Source organism: Oratosquilla oratoria, chromosome 15 (genome assembly GCF_046742065.1).
Source record: "Oratosquilla oratoria isolate Oo_2021 chromosome 15, ASM4674206v1, whole genome shotgun sequence".
NCBI lineage: Eukaryota > Metazoa > Arthropoda > Malacostraca > Stomatopoda > Squillidae > Oratosquilla > Oratosquilla oratoria.
Window position 1 is genome coordinate 11,416,645 of NC_134791.1, and position 15,000 is coordinate 11,431,644.

The 15,000-nt window shown below is 39.2% G+C and overlaps 1 protein-coding gene and 1 pseudogene across 2 annotated transcripts in view; one reads left to right on the forward strand and one right to left on the reverse strand.

Moving 5' to 3' along the window:
- Window positions 1-1,194, forward strand: part of LOC143033501 (uncharacterized) — a 1,703-nt pseudogene extending 509 nt beyond the window's left edge.
- LOC143033290 (carbohydrate sulfotransferase 11-like) overlaps window positions 1-15,000 on the reverse strand; it is a 159,616-nt gene that overhangs the window by 8,735 nt on the left and 135,881 nt on the right. For both annotated transcript variants that reach the window (XM_076198554.1, XM_076198555.1), the window contains 3 exons: window positions 14,607-14,750; window positions 13,425-13,549; window positions 3,831-3,950 (listed from right to left, as the gene is read on the reverse strand). In XM_076198554.1, the coding sequence (XP_076054669.1) occupies window positions 3,831-3,950; window positions 13,425-13,549; window positions 14,607-14,750 (389 nt within the window). The remainder of the gene's footprint in view (window positions 1-3,830; window positions 3,951-13,424; window positions 13,550-14,606; window positions 14,751-15,000) is intronic.

Below are 15,000 nucleotides of genomic sequence, written 5' to 3' on the forward strand. Positions count from 1 at the left end.
AGAAGAAATCTGAGGCGGAAAAACGACTAACCATCGAAGTCGTCAGCTTATCGACATTAGCTGATTCCATTTCGTCTTCAGAGTCCTCTGCAGATGACTCCTTTCAAATTCACAGCCACCCCAAAAGAAAGAAGTCGGATGCCATATCTGCAGGTCCATCGATTCCCAAGACTGTCTTCTTGAAACCTGAAGTTACGGCGGCTCTGGATCGTACTGGCGTGTCTCACAGGAAGGCAATGCACCAATTGGGGGCTCAGGCAAAGTCTATTGGCATTGAGATCGAACAAATCACTTTGTCTCAGAGTTCGATTTACCGGTACCGGAAAAAGAGCCGTGAAGAAGCAGCAACCAGCATCAAGGCTGACATCATGACAAGAATTCCACGTGATACACCTCTCGTGTTGCATTGGGATGGCAAGCTATTGCCTGAGATAACTGTAGCAAGCTCTGGTCGGGAGAAGGCTGAGAGAATCGCAATTCTTGCCTCAGGAGATGGTATTGAGTTCCTCCTTGGTGTTCCCAAAATTGGATCTAGTTCGGGTACAGATCAAGCCAATGCATGTCTGTCTGCTATCAACGATTGGGGCCTGTCACACCAAATCAAGGCTATTGTGTTCGACACAACAGCCTCAAACACAGGTTTGCTTCAAGGCGCCTGTATCAAAATTCAAGAGCAACTACAAAGGGAGCTTGTTTGGTTGGCCTGTCAGCATCACGTGTACGAAGTGATTCTTGCTGATGTGTTCCGTTCTGCCTACGGTTCTTCTTCCGGATCAAGTATCTCACTATTTTCACGTTTTCAAGATCTGTGGGGAAACCTTGACAAAAGAAACTTCAAGACAGCAGAGGATGATGAAGAAATCTTGGCAAACTTCGTGGGTGATTGGTCCGTACCTCGTGAGGAAGCAATGTGACGTCTTGAGGTTGCCCTGAGGTTAACTGCAACAAGAGATGATTATCGGTAACTGACTACTCTTGCCTACATCTTCCTTGGAAGTACTCCACCGGGTGGAATTTCCTTTCGTGCTCCAGGTGCTTTCCATCATGCAAGATGGATGGGAAAAGGTATATATTGTATAAGAATATTCCTCTTCCATGATCGGTTTCCTCTGACGGAAGGTGAACTGAAAGCAGTTCGAGATGTTTCCCTGTTCGCCGCCCTGTGCTATGCGCCATTTTGGAATGAGTCACCGATCGGTCCCTATGCTGCCAAGAATGATATGGATATGATGAAACTCATGCAACATGGAATCCCAAGCAATACCATGCAGCATGGCATTGCTTAAAAGGGAGATCATACACAGTAGAGCTGCCAGTGAAACAATAATTGAATAGTTACCCCTTCAATTAAGAAAGAAAACTTATAAGAAAGAAGTTACAGAAAACAAAATTGATAATTAGCTCGTGAGGGTATGATTAAAATATTTCTTATTGATATGGAAAACAATAAAAAGCAGGCCAATAAAATTTTCATAAAATGCTGAGAAGCCTTAAGTGGCAAACTAAACAGAGATAATAAAGTCAGTCCAGAGTTTCAAAACAAATTAGTGGCCGTGTTTGAACGAAGTCAGACTGAAAGAATAAATGGTGTTTACAACTGAAAGAAATTTAATAATTAATGATAATAATAATCATAATGATGATAATAATAATAATAATAATAATAATAATAATAATAATAATAATAATAATAATAATAATAATAATAATAATAATACATACATATACCAAAGGCTTTTTCCCCCTTCACGGGGGGTAGTCAAAAAGAAAAAGGCATAGAAACCACTCCCACCCATTCAATTTCCTATATATTCCACTACCCTCCACCCTCCTCCCTCCCTCTTATCTTGGCACCTACTGGATGACGGGTCATCCCTGCATCCTGTCCACTGCCCTGGGTCAGAAGCAGTGTCGCAAGACATAGCACATCCACAGCAAGGCCGCTTCATAAATTTGGCGATCCCCCCCTCTCCGTCCCCCATGCAGAAAAGGAGAAGACGGGGAGAAATCCCTTCGGTCTGCGTCAATTTTTTTTCTCACACATACTTCCTCACACCCATTCCCCCTCATGCATCACAGCATCATCTATACACAACCTCTCCATTCACCCCCATCTTCTGTCCTCTCCCGTCCTTCCTCCACAGACATTCCTCTCTTTTGTAATGCCCCTTTCACCCCATCCATCCATCTCATCCTAGGACGCCCCCTCATATTCACTCCTTCCACCTCTGCCTTCCACACTTCTTTTACTAATCTTTCTTCACTTATTCTTTCCATGTGTCCAAACCATCCTAATACTCTTTCATCAACCCTATCTCCCAGTTCCCTTTCCACCCCTGTTCTCCTCCTCACCTCCTCATTTCTCACTCTATCCAGCCTAGTAACCCCTATCATACTTCTCAGACATTTCATCTCAAACACATTCAAACTGCTTCTCTCTTCCTTTCTGATGTTCCATGTTTCTGCCCTATACAATGCTGTTTGCACAATCACTCCTTCATATAACCTCCTTTTAGCATCCATTCCCAGATGTCTATTTCTTATTACACTTTTCAATCCACCAAGGCATTTACTCGCTTCTCTCAATCTATATTCTACCTCCACCCCCACTCCTCCCTTTCCTGCCACATTAGCACCCAAGTGTCTAAAACTATCTACTTCCTCCAGTCTCTCACCCTTAATGCTCACTTCCAGCCTGCTGTCACTCTCTCCCCTTGTACAACTCATCACCTTACTTTTGCTTACATTTATCTTTAGCTTCCTTCTTTCACATACCTTCTCAAACTCTGTCACTAACCTCCTCAATCCCTCCTCTGATCCTACTACAAGCGTAGTGTCGTCAGCAAACAACAACTGGCTTACCTCCCACCTTTCTCCATTTTCTTTAATAATAATGATAATAATAATGATAATAATAATAATAATGATAATAATAATGATAATAATAATAATAATAATAATAATAATAATAATAATAATAATAATAATAATAATAATAATAGTAATAATAATAATGATAACAATAATAAAGGTAATAATGATAACAATAATAATAATAATTATAATAATAATAATAGTAATAACAATAATAATAATAAAGATAATAATAATAACAATAATAATAATAATATAATATAATAATAATAAAATAATATTATTTTTATTATTATTATTATTATTTTATTATTATAATTAATAATAATAATAATAATAATAATAATAATAATAACAATAATAATAATATAATAATAATATAATAATAATAATAATAATAATAATAATAATAATTAATCAATAGTAATAATAGAATAATAATAATAATAATGTTAATAATGATAATAACAATAACAATAATAATAATGATAATAATAAAAGTTTATTTGGTATTGAATCAATATACATGAAATGCAGATAATGAAAAGAGCACATAGCTCGAAATAACAACTGCCGAGGATAACACTAAAAAACATGTAAGCTTATTTCCATTGTGGTCCTCATTAGACTGTTTTCTACACTAAGTTACACAGACAACATATGTAGAAGTTAAGGGGACCGGAGACAGTCATGAGTAATACCAATCATTACACATATGACACATAAACATTATTATAGATTTGCTAATACTACTAAAATGTTCGTAACACGTAGGGTATTGAAAGGTTAGAAAGAAAAACACTAATACTAATACTAATACATAAAAAATAATAATAAAATAGAAATACAGACAAAAAATGTATTGCCAATGGAGAGATTAGATTAGGATAAGAAATTACCACTAACCGGTACGATACTCAGACCTGACTGATAATGATGCATTACAATTCTTTCACCTGACATATAGACTCTCGGAACCAGCGATCTTGTTGCGATATGCAGAGACGATGCGGGCGAAGGGATCCCTCACGATCATTATCTTGCTGTACTTGTCCATCAAGTCAAAGGCTTGTTGGCTTAAAAAAAAAAAAAAAGTATATATATATATATATATATATATATATATATATATATATCTATATCTATATATCTATATGCATATATATATATATACTGTATATATATATATATCTATATATATATATATATATATATATATATATATATATATATATATGCATGTAGAATTAAATACGACAGCATTCTGACAATTGTTCAACTTTTTCTTAATGTTTTCTATTTGTCTTATCAACTTTTTTCCAGTTGTAGGGTGAGCTGATACAAGTTCTCCATAGTTTTCCATTTAATATTCTCGAGCTTTCGTCTTCAAAGAGACATCATCAGGATTGAAAAAATTTCTGCAATAATGAATACGAAAGCTGCAATAATGAAGACGAAAGCTCGAGAATATTAAATGGAAAACTATGGAGAATTTGTATCAGCTCACCCTACAACTGGAAAAAAGTTGATAAGACAAATAGAAAACATTAAGAAAAAGTTTAACAATTGTCAGAATGCTGTCGTATTTAATTCTACATGCATCAAAGAAAACCTGCTTCCTTACTTCACGAATATATATATATATATACACACACATATGTGTATATATATATATGTGTGTGTATATATATATATATATTTATATATATATATATATATATGTATATGTATATGTATATATATATATATATATATATATGTATATATACATACTTATACCAAAGGCTATTTCCGCCTTACAAGGGAAGTAACAAAAAAAGCAGGCATAAAAACCATTCTCACCCATTCCATCCCTAATACACTCCACTCCTCTCCACCCTCTACCCTCCCTCTTATCTTGGCACCTCCTGGATCTGTTGTGGATGTGCTGCGTCTCTTGCTGTGGATGTGGTATGTCTTGCGACACTGCTTCTGACCCAGGGCAGTGGACAAGATACAGTGATGACCCGTCATCCAGGAGGTGCCAAGACATATATATACGTATATTTATATATATATATATATATATATATATATATATATATATATATATATGTATGTATACATATATGTATATATATATAAATATACATATATATATATATATATATATATATATGTGTGTGTGTGTGTGTGTGTGTGTGTGTGAGTGTGTGTGTGTGTGTGTATGTATGTGTATATGTATTATAATAAATGAATAAGTGAAGAGATAAATAAATCAATAAATAAAATGCGGGTTAAAAAACGAATAAATAGATACATTAATAATTGATAAATAAACAAATGAAAATAGGGCCTACATGCATGAGAAAAACATAGATAATTAATTAATTATTGGATAAACAGATAAAAGAATAAACGAAGAAATAGATTCAATACCCCGTCTGGGGTATTGGCTGCATGTTATTGTGGCAAAGTAGCATGCAGTTGATACTTTAGGGTCTATATGGGGCGCCACTACGGACCAGAGCCACATATCATTTGGTCTGTGATAGAGGAAAACTCTGTTCATAGAGAAATTATGACACTTTTATACCGTTCTGCTGTCCCCCAACCCCTTGTTACTGTCCTGTACCATTTCTCTGAATATTCATTTCCTCTTTTCGCCGACCCTGTGGTTAGGGAAGAGAAAGCTACCACCAAGTCTTTCCACTTGAGTCGTAAAAAGCGACAAAAAAACGGGACGGGGGATAGGATTAGGACTCCTACTACCTGTAGTCCCAAAAGGGGACATTCCTAAAAAAAGAAGTAAAGGCATAAGAGGGTCTGGGAGTTTTCCAACCAGTACCCTAAGGTTTGGGTCTCTTAATGTGCGTGAATGTGGTACAGATAAGAGTAAAAGGGAAGAGATAGGCAGTATGTTTGTGAGAACAAAAATGGATGTGCTGGCTTTGATTGAAATTAAGATGAAAGGAAAGGGCAACTGTGAGTTTGGGAGTGTAGCTGGGAGGTACTCAGGAGTGAAGAGGGGACGAGGGAGAGAAGGGGTGGCTATACTAGTAAGTGAAGAGATGAGTAAGCGGGTAGTGGAGTGGAAGGAGGTTTCATCAAGGTTGATGTGGGTGAAGGTGAAGCTGGGAAGGGAGATGTGGGTTTTTGTAAGTGCGTATAGACCTGGTAGTGAGAAGAGCGTAGAGGAAAGGGAGGCTTTTTGGGTAGATATAAATGAGTGCATAGAGGGATTAGGGAGAAATGTCAATGTAGTTGTGTTGGGAGACCTTAATGCTAGGGTAAGAAATGAACCAATAGACGGAGTGATTGGGAAGTATGGAGTTCCAAGTAAAAATCGTAGTGGAGATTTGATGGTGATGATGTGTCTTGAAAGAGAGTTGATGATAGCAAATACAGTGTTTAGGAAGAAAGTCAAACATAAATACACATGGGAGAGGGTTGTGGATGGAAGGGTGGCAGATAGAGCATTAATGGACTATATAGTAGTGACCAGGAGTATGGTAGGAAGAGTTAAGGATGTACATGTTCTAAGGGGAGAGGGTGGGGGAATATCAGATAATTTTCTGGTGGAAGGTAAATTGAGAGTGGAGAATAGGTGGAGAAAGAGGAAAAGGGCAGAAGGTAGGGAGGTACTTAGAGTGAACTACTTAAATGAGAAAAAAAGGAGAATGAGTATAAGAAAAAGCTGAAAGAGGAGTGGGAGGGAGTAAAGGATAGAGTAGAACTTGGAGTGGAGGAGGAATGGGGATGGTTCAAGGAGGGAGTCAAAAGGTGTGCAAAAATGGTGTGTGGAACAAGGAGAGCGAGAGTAAATAGAAGGAAGGGTAGTGAGTGATGGGATGAGGAAGCAAAGGTGTAGAAGGGAAGGAGCAGGCATTCATAGATTGGCTACAAATTAGGACGAGGGAATCGTATGAGAGGTACAAAGTAAAGAGAAGGGAAGTTAAGATAAAGGAGGCAAAGAGGAGAGCAGATGTGAAACGGGGTAAGAGTATGACAGAGAATTTTGAAAGCAATAAAAATATGTTTTGGAAAGAATTTAAAAGAGAAAGAGGAGGCGAATCAAGTAGAAAAGAAAAGGTAAAAGGTGCAGATGGAGAGATGATAATGGAAGAGAGGGCAGTGAGAGGAAGGTGGGCAGAGTATTTTAGGGAGTTGCTAAATGTGAAGGAGGATAGGGAGGGAAAGGTAGTTGCAGTGGGAAGGCTAATAAAATGAGAATGATGAGTGAGGAAAATGGAGGAGAAATAATGAAAGATGAAGTGATAGCAGCTGTTAAGATGATGAGAGCAGGTAAGTCACCTGGTCTGGATGGATGCCATGCAGAATGTCTGAAGAAAGGAGGTACAGTTATGGTGGACTGGCTGGTGAGGTTATTTAATGTTTGTTTAAGAGAGGATAGAGTGCCGGAGGACTGGAGGAGTGCCTGTATAGTTCCGCTGTACAAGGGAAAGGGGGACAAGTGTGAGTATAGTAGTTTCAGAGGGATCAGCTTGTTGAGTGTAGTTGGGAAGGCTTATGAGAGGGTCTTGATTGAGAGGATTAGGAGAGGAACAGAGGGAGTAATTGGTGAGGAACAGTGTGGGTTTAGGACAGGTAGGGGTTGTATAGATCAGATTTTTGTGGTGAGACAGATATGTGAGAAAGCTATAGGAAAAGGTAAGGATGTTTTTTAGGCTTTACTGGATCTGGAAAAGGCTTACGACAGGGTAGACAGAAAGGCACTGTGGGAGGTACTGCAGATATATGGGATAGGAGGAAGGCTGTTAGGAGCAGTCAAGAGATTTTACGAGAGTAGTAGAGCTTGTGTTAGAATTAGAAATGGAGAGAGTGAGTGGTTTGAGGTAAAGGTGGGACTTCGTCAGGGATGTGTTATGTCGCCCTGGCTGTTCAATCTTTACATGGATGGGGTGGTGCGAGAGGTGAATGCAAGGGTAGCGGATCAGGGGTTGGAGATGATTAAAGAAAATGGAGAAAAGTGGGAGGTGAGCCAGTTGATGTTTGCGGACGACACTGCGCTTGTAGCAGGATACTTGTGGTGCGAATGTGGCAGGAAAGGGAGGAGTAGGGGTGGAAGTAGAATATAGATTGAGAGAAGCGAGTAAATGCCTTGGTGGATTGAAAAGTGTAATGAGAAATAGACATCTGTGGATGGATGCTAAGAGGAGGTTATATGAAGGATTGATTGTGCCAACAGCATTGTACGGGGCAGAAACATGGAACATCAGAAAGGAAGAGAGAAGCAGTTTGAATGTGTTTGAGATGAAATGTCTGAGAAGTATGATAGGGGTTACTAGGCTGGATAGAGTGAGAAATGAGGAGGTGAGGAGGAGAACAGGGGTGGAAAGGGAACTGGGAGATAGGGTTGATGAAAGAGTATGAGGATGGTTTGGACACATGGAAAGAATGAGTGAAGAAAGATTAGTAAAAGAAGTGTGGAAGGCAGAGGTGGAAGGAGTGAATATGAGGGGGCGTCCTAGGATGAGATGGATGGATGGGGTGAAAGGGATATTATAAAAGAGAGGAATGTCTGTGGAGGAAGGACGGGAGAGGACAGAAGATAGGGGTGAATGGAGAGAGGTTGTGTATAGATGATGCTGTGATGCATGAGGGGGAATGGGTGGGGGATGGGGGATGAGGAAGTATGTATGAGAAAAAAAAATTGACGTAGACCGAAGGGATTTCTCCCCGTCTTCTCCTTTTCTGTATGGGGGACGGAGATGGGGGGGGGTCGCCGAATATATGAAGCGGCCTTGCTGTGGATGTGCTGTGTCTTGCGACACTGCTTCTGACCCAGGGCAGTGGACAGGATGCAGGGATGACCCGTCATCCAGTAGGTGCCAAGATAAGAGGGAGGGAGGAAGGTGGAGGGTAGTGGAATATATAGGAAATTGAATGGGTGGGAGTGGTTTCTATGCCTTTTTCTTTTTGACTACCCCCCGTGTAGGTGAAAAAAGCCCTTGGTATATGTATGTATGTATAATTAGAAACAGTAAATATAAGTGAGGTTGATCAACAAAATAGAATAAATAAAATCAAATAAAACTAAATATAATAGAAATATAAACAAACACATGGATAAATTCAATTGAACCTAAGGTCGCGTGTTCCCCCTAACAGGAGGCTAAGACGGTGCCGCTGAAAGAAGACTTTATAGCGTGAAATCTAATGAACTATGCCCTTGGTCCAATTCGCAGCCGTCACCTCTACCCCCGCCACAAGCCGCGACGCTCTAACCCAGTCTGTCAGCGAGCAATCTAACCCAGCTCAGGCATTTCACTCCCAATTAAAACACACACACACACACACACACACACACACACACACACACACACACACACACACACACACACACACTTTCGTCGGATGGACGGCGAGAATTAGAGTTCCGAAGAAAAAGGAAAATCTACGTTGATCTCAACGTCCAGGAAGTGCCTTATTGTATTTTATAAGGAGGGGGAGAGCTCGTGGTGTAGTGGGGGTGATAGGGAAGGAGAAGGGGAGGGATTATTGAGGGAAATGGAAGGAAATGAGGAAGAGGGGGACATGGTCCAGGAGGCCAGGCGTCTTGTAAACAAAAGGCAAAACCAACGATGATGATTTCGGTGACGACGGGATAAACGAAAATGTAAAGATTAGAAGTATAGATAAGAGCAGCATAGTGGAAGGTGATGATAATAGTTTCCAGGGATTTAAAGAGGGTGGGGGGGATACCAACCTCCCCCTATTGGCAAGACTAGAGGAGAAACTTGATAAGATGACCGAGCATTGGGAAAATAGGTTCGGTAACGTAGCCAAGATTACCAAGAGAGTTGAAAAATTGGAAGAACTAGAGAAGGCGAACAAAAACTTAACTTTAGAAATAGAAGAATTAAAGAGACAGTTAAAAGAAGTTATAGAAGAGAATGAGGAATTAAAGAGGAATAATAAAGACAATAAAGAGGCCATAGCAAAGGAAGCACAAGGTTGGAAAAAAATCCAAGAAAACAGTAAAGTTGCAGTTACTAACATAATTAAGCAACAAATGAAAGAACAAACTGAAGACTCAGTTATTAAAGTGATGAGACACAAGGAGAATATAGTAAGAGACTTAGCAGACAAAAATAAATGTATAATTATATTAGGAATGGAAGAGAAATTTAACCAAAATAAAACCACAAGAATTAAAGAAGAAAAAGAAAAGGTAAACAGTTTACTAGAATTAGTTCAGGAAGATGAACCTGAAACCATGAAACAAATTAAAGAGATGTTTAGGCTCGGAAAATATAGTGCAGATAAGACCAGACCAATTAAGATTAAATTCAGGTCACAAACAACAGCAGAGAATATATTAGCAAAAAGAGGGAAGCTAGCAACAAGTGAACAATATAAAAAGATACGGATAAAAAGAGAAATGAATAAAGAGGAAAGAGAGGAAGAAAAAATGAAAAGGCAAGAAGCTAAAGAAAAAGACGAGAACAGAACGGAATCAGAAAAAGAAGAATTCTATTGGAGAGTAGTGAATTTGAATGTGAGGAAATGGACCATAACAGAGAGAAACAAAAAAGAAGCAGAGAATACAATGGAAATAACAGAAAGTTAAGAGTGTCCTACACAAGTATAGATGGATTAATAACAGGACTGAACGAACTGAACGAGTATCTGAAGGAAAAAGAACCGGACATAATGGGAATTGTAGAGACAAAATTAAAAGGTCCACTGCCACCCAACAGCATAGGACACAATGCATATAATTATTGGATTAGAAACAGAGAGACAAAACAATGGGGTGGAGTTATGTTCCTGACTAAGAAGGATATAAACGCGAAGAGTGTCACACATGGAAAGAATAGAGTAGAGATGATTATGATAGAAGTAGAAGACAGAGATAAGAAGAGCAGAAAGTTTGTAATAAACTACGTGCCCCTAAAACAGCCTCGTGGGAAGAAAGTGAACATAAAAGTATGTTAGAAGACATAAGAATAACACTAAACAAGATAATGGAAGATGGAGGAAGAATAGTTATGATGGACGACTTTAATTGCAAAGAAGTCTGCTGGGAAGAGATGATATTAAAGGGTGGAGAAGAACTCATGGGGAAATGTTCTACTTGAGATGATTATTGACCACACAATGACACAATTGATTCAAGAGAACACTAGGTATAGAAATGAAGAAGAACCATCGAGACTAGACCCAATAATCACAATAGAACCTGAAATAGTGGAAAAGATAGAATACCAGGCACCAATAAGTAAAAGTGACCACATATTGATAGAACTAGAACTGAGGAAAAATAAACGAAAAGAAATGAACAATATAGAAAAGGAAGATTGATGTATGAAAAAACAAATTTTGATAAAATAAGAGAATTCTTTCAAAATGAAAACTGGGAAAGAATACACAAAGAAGATACAACAGTAGAAGAGACATGGAATGTTTTGACAAAAATTGATAAAAAAGGAGTGGAAAAGTATGTTCCAAGACAAAAACAAGAAAAAGAATATGTAAAGTGCTGGTACAACAAAAGTTCTAAGGAGTTGAAAGACAAAAGAGACAAAGCTTGGACCAAATGGAAGAAAGCCAAAGACCTGAAAAATGGAAAATATATACTAGTTATAGAAATGAATATGTACAAGTGTGCAGAGACGAAAAAAGAAAATATGAAAAAGATGTCATAGAAAAATGTAAAGATCAACCAAAACTATTCTACAGATTTGTAAACAACAAACTGAAAAACAAACAAGAATTAGAGAAATTACGACAAGGAGGAGTTGAATACACAGAGGAAATAGAAATGGCGGAAATTATGAACAAGCATTTTAAATCGGTGTTTACAAGGGAGAACATACAACCTGGAGAGATCGAATGGGAAGAGAAAGTCCCCCCTATGAAAGAAATAGAAGTAACAAAGAACGAAATAATGAAACACTTGAGTAATCTTGATGTCAGAAAATCGCATGGACCAGATGAAATAGCAAACTGGATTTTGAAAGAATGCAGGAATGAACTGGCAGACAAAATACATAGCTTAATAAACAGTTCCTTGAAAGAAGGAAAAGTTTCAAAAGATTGGAAAAGAGCAAATATAATACCTATATACAAAGGAGGAAATAAAGAAGACCCTACCAACTATAGACCAGTCTCTCTAACAAGTACAATACAATATCAAAAATCTGTGAAAGAATGATCAAAAGTAGATGGTTAAAGTATTTAGAAAAAAAAAAAACGTGCTAAATCCAAGGCAGTTTGGATTCAGACAAGGACGATCATGCGTCACCAATTTAATATGTTTCTATTCAAGGCTAATAGATATAATACAAGAAAGAGATGGATGGGCTGATTGTGCATTTCTAGACCTAAAAAAAGCTTTTGACAAAGTACCACATATGAAGTTTAAATGGATGGAAGACTTTTTGCAAGAAAGAAAAATGAGAGTAGTGATAAGAGACAAACACTCTAACTGGGATGAAGTAATAAGCGGTGTTCCCTAAGGAACAGTTTTAGCCCTAATAATGTTTGCCATATATATTAATGATATGGACAAAGAAATTGAAAGTTACATGAGCTTCTTTGCAGATGACGCAAAACTGTTAAAAAAAGTGAACACGGAAGAAGATTGTGAGTCACTACAGAGTGATCTCAATAAAGTCTGGGAATGGAGTAGGAAGTGGGAGATGGAGTTCAATACCAAAAAGTGTAGTATAATGGAATTTGGAAAAAGCAAAAAAAAAAAAAAAAGAATAACAGGATCATATAAATTGGGAGAAGAAATAAAAAAAAAGTAGAAAATGAGAAGGACCTGGGAGTCATTATTATGAATAATATGTCACCTGAGAAACATATAAACAAAATTTTTGGAGAAACCTATAATTTGATAAGAACAAAGTGGCATTTACATACCTGGATGAAGAAATGGTGAAGAAAATATTAATCACTTTGATAAGACCAAGATTGGAATATGGAGCAACGATGTGGTCACCAAATACAAAAAAATGTATAACAAAACTTGAAAGAATACAAAGAGCAATTACAAAATTGGCACCAACACTCTCAAAACTATCATATGAAGAGTTACTAGCAAAACTTGAGCTACAGACACTAGAGCAGAGAAGAGAGAGAGGAGATTTGATAGCTATTTACAGAATCATGAAAGGCATAGAAATTATTGATAGAGAGGATCTAATAGAATGGGATGAAAGAAATACAAGAGGACACGGAAAGAAAATCAAGAAAGACAGCTATAGAAGAGATCTGAAAAAGAATAGCTTTCCTCACAGAGTAATAGGCATTTGGAACAAGTTAGATGAGAAAGTGGTGTGTGCAAAAACAACACATATATCTAAAAATAGTTTAGATAAAATGTGATATAAAGACAACACACGAGTATAGCTCCCCTTCCCGTAAAATACAACTAGGTAAATACACACACACACACACACGTACACACACACACACACACACACGTACACACACACACACACACACACACACACACACACACACACACACACACACACACACACACACACACACACACACACACACACACACACACACACACACACACACACACACACCTTTTTCTTGGATACGGAGGTACGAGGTGCAATTCTGCCGTCCGGTGATGATTGCTGGAGTTCTTCATGATGTCCGGGGGAGCAGCGACGTCCATGAGGAGGTTCATCCACGTCGAAGTGCCCACCTGCCAAGAGGCACAAGGAGACTCTGAGCAGCCAGTTCCTCCGTCTCTTTGTCTGCCTATCTCTTTATCTATTTATCCTTCTCCCTCCCTCCCTCCCTATCTCCATCCCTCTCTCCTTCTCCGTTTCCCTCTCCTTCTCCCCTTCTCTCTCTCCCTCTCTCTCTATCTCCCCCCCTCTCTCTCTCTCTCTCTCTCTCTCTCTCCAACGACCTCTCATTACATCAAAGGCCCAATGATGAATGTCTGCGCGGTTGGTGGGCAGGCGAGATGAAGGTCGGAGAGGATCGTCTCCCCTCTCCGGAGTCAGTCTTTAAAACGTAACGATCCGTCTCTTCTGGAGGAGGCTCAAGTACCCTATCAACCGGTGACACCTCCCATGAGATAACTTGATGCCTGCGACATCTCCCCCTCCCCCTCCTTCCCCTCCTCCCCCACCTCCTCCTGTTTGCTGGTGACAGAAACCCACACCAATACAACACAAATTCTATTCTTGTCTATCTATATACCAATTCTTTTCCTCATAAGGGAGGTAGCCAAATTTTATTCCAAAGTCGGAAAAGGAGGAGGAGGAGGTGAAGAAAGAGGAGGAGGAGGAGGAGGAGGAAGAGGAGGAAGAGGAGAAGGAAAAGGAGGAGTAGGAGGAGAAAGAGGAGGAAGAGGAGGAAGAAGAGGAAGAGGGAGAGGAGGAGGAAGAGGGAGAGGAGGAGGAAGAGGGAGAGGAGGAGGAAGAGGGAGAGGAGGAGGAGGAGGAGGAGGAAGAGGAGGAGAAGGAAGAGGAGAAGTAAGAGAGGGAGGGGGAGGAAGAAGAGGAGGAGGAAGAGGAGGAAAGGAGGAAGAAGAGGAGGAGGAGGAAGAGGAGGAAGAAGAGGAGGAGGAATAGAAGGAGGAGGAGGAAGAAGAGGAAGAAGAGGAAGAAGAGGAGGAGGAGGAAGAGGAGAAGGCAGAGGAGGAGGAATAGGAGGAGGAGGAGGAAAAGGAGGAGGAAGAAGAGGAGAAAAAAAAAAAAAAAAAAGAATACACGTGATGCAACAGAAATCCCAGATGGCCAGCCACTGACCTTGGCGTTGAAGCACATGATGAGTTCCCTGGCGTTGAGCCACCGAAGACGATTGAGGCGCATTTTACTGTAGCTTCCGTAGCGGAGGACTTCCCCGCCCTCTTCGCAGACTCGACGCACGAGCCGGGCTCGTTGTTCGTACTCCTGACCAAGAAGAACACGCGGGTCATAAGCATTGGGTATGGGCCAATGTTCCTTTCACACTTATAAGGGTGAACATGAGAACATAAGAATAAAGATGACTGCAAGAGACCATAGGGCCTACACTATACAGTTCCATGACCGTTACCAACTGTCATCTCCGTCCATAGAGTTGTTAAACAGTTTCTTAAAAACGACCGATAATTTCAGCACTCACTACGTGGTTACTAAGTCTACTGAACGTGGGTGGGGG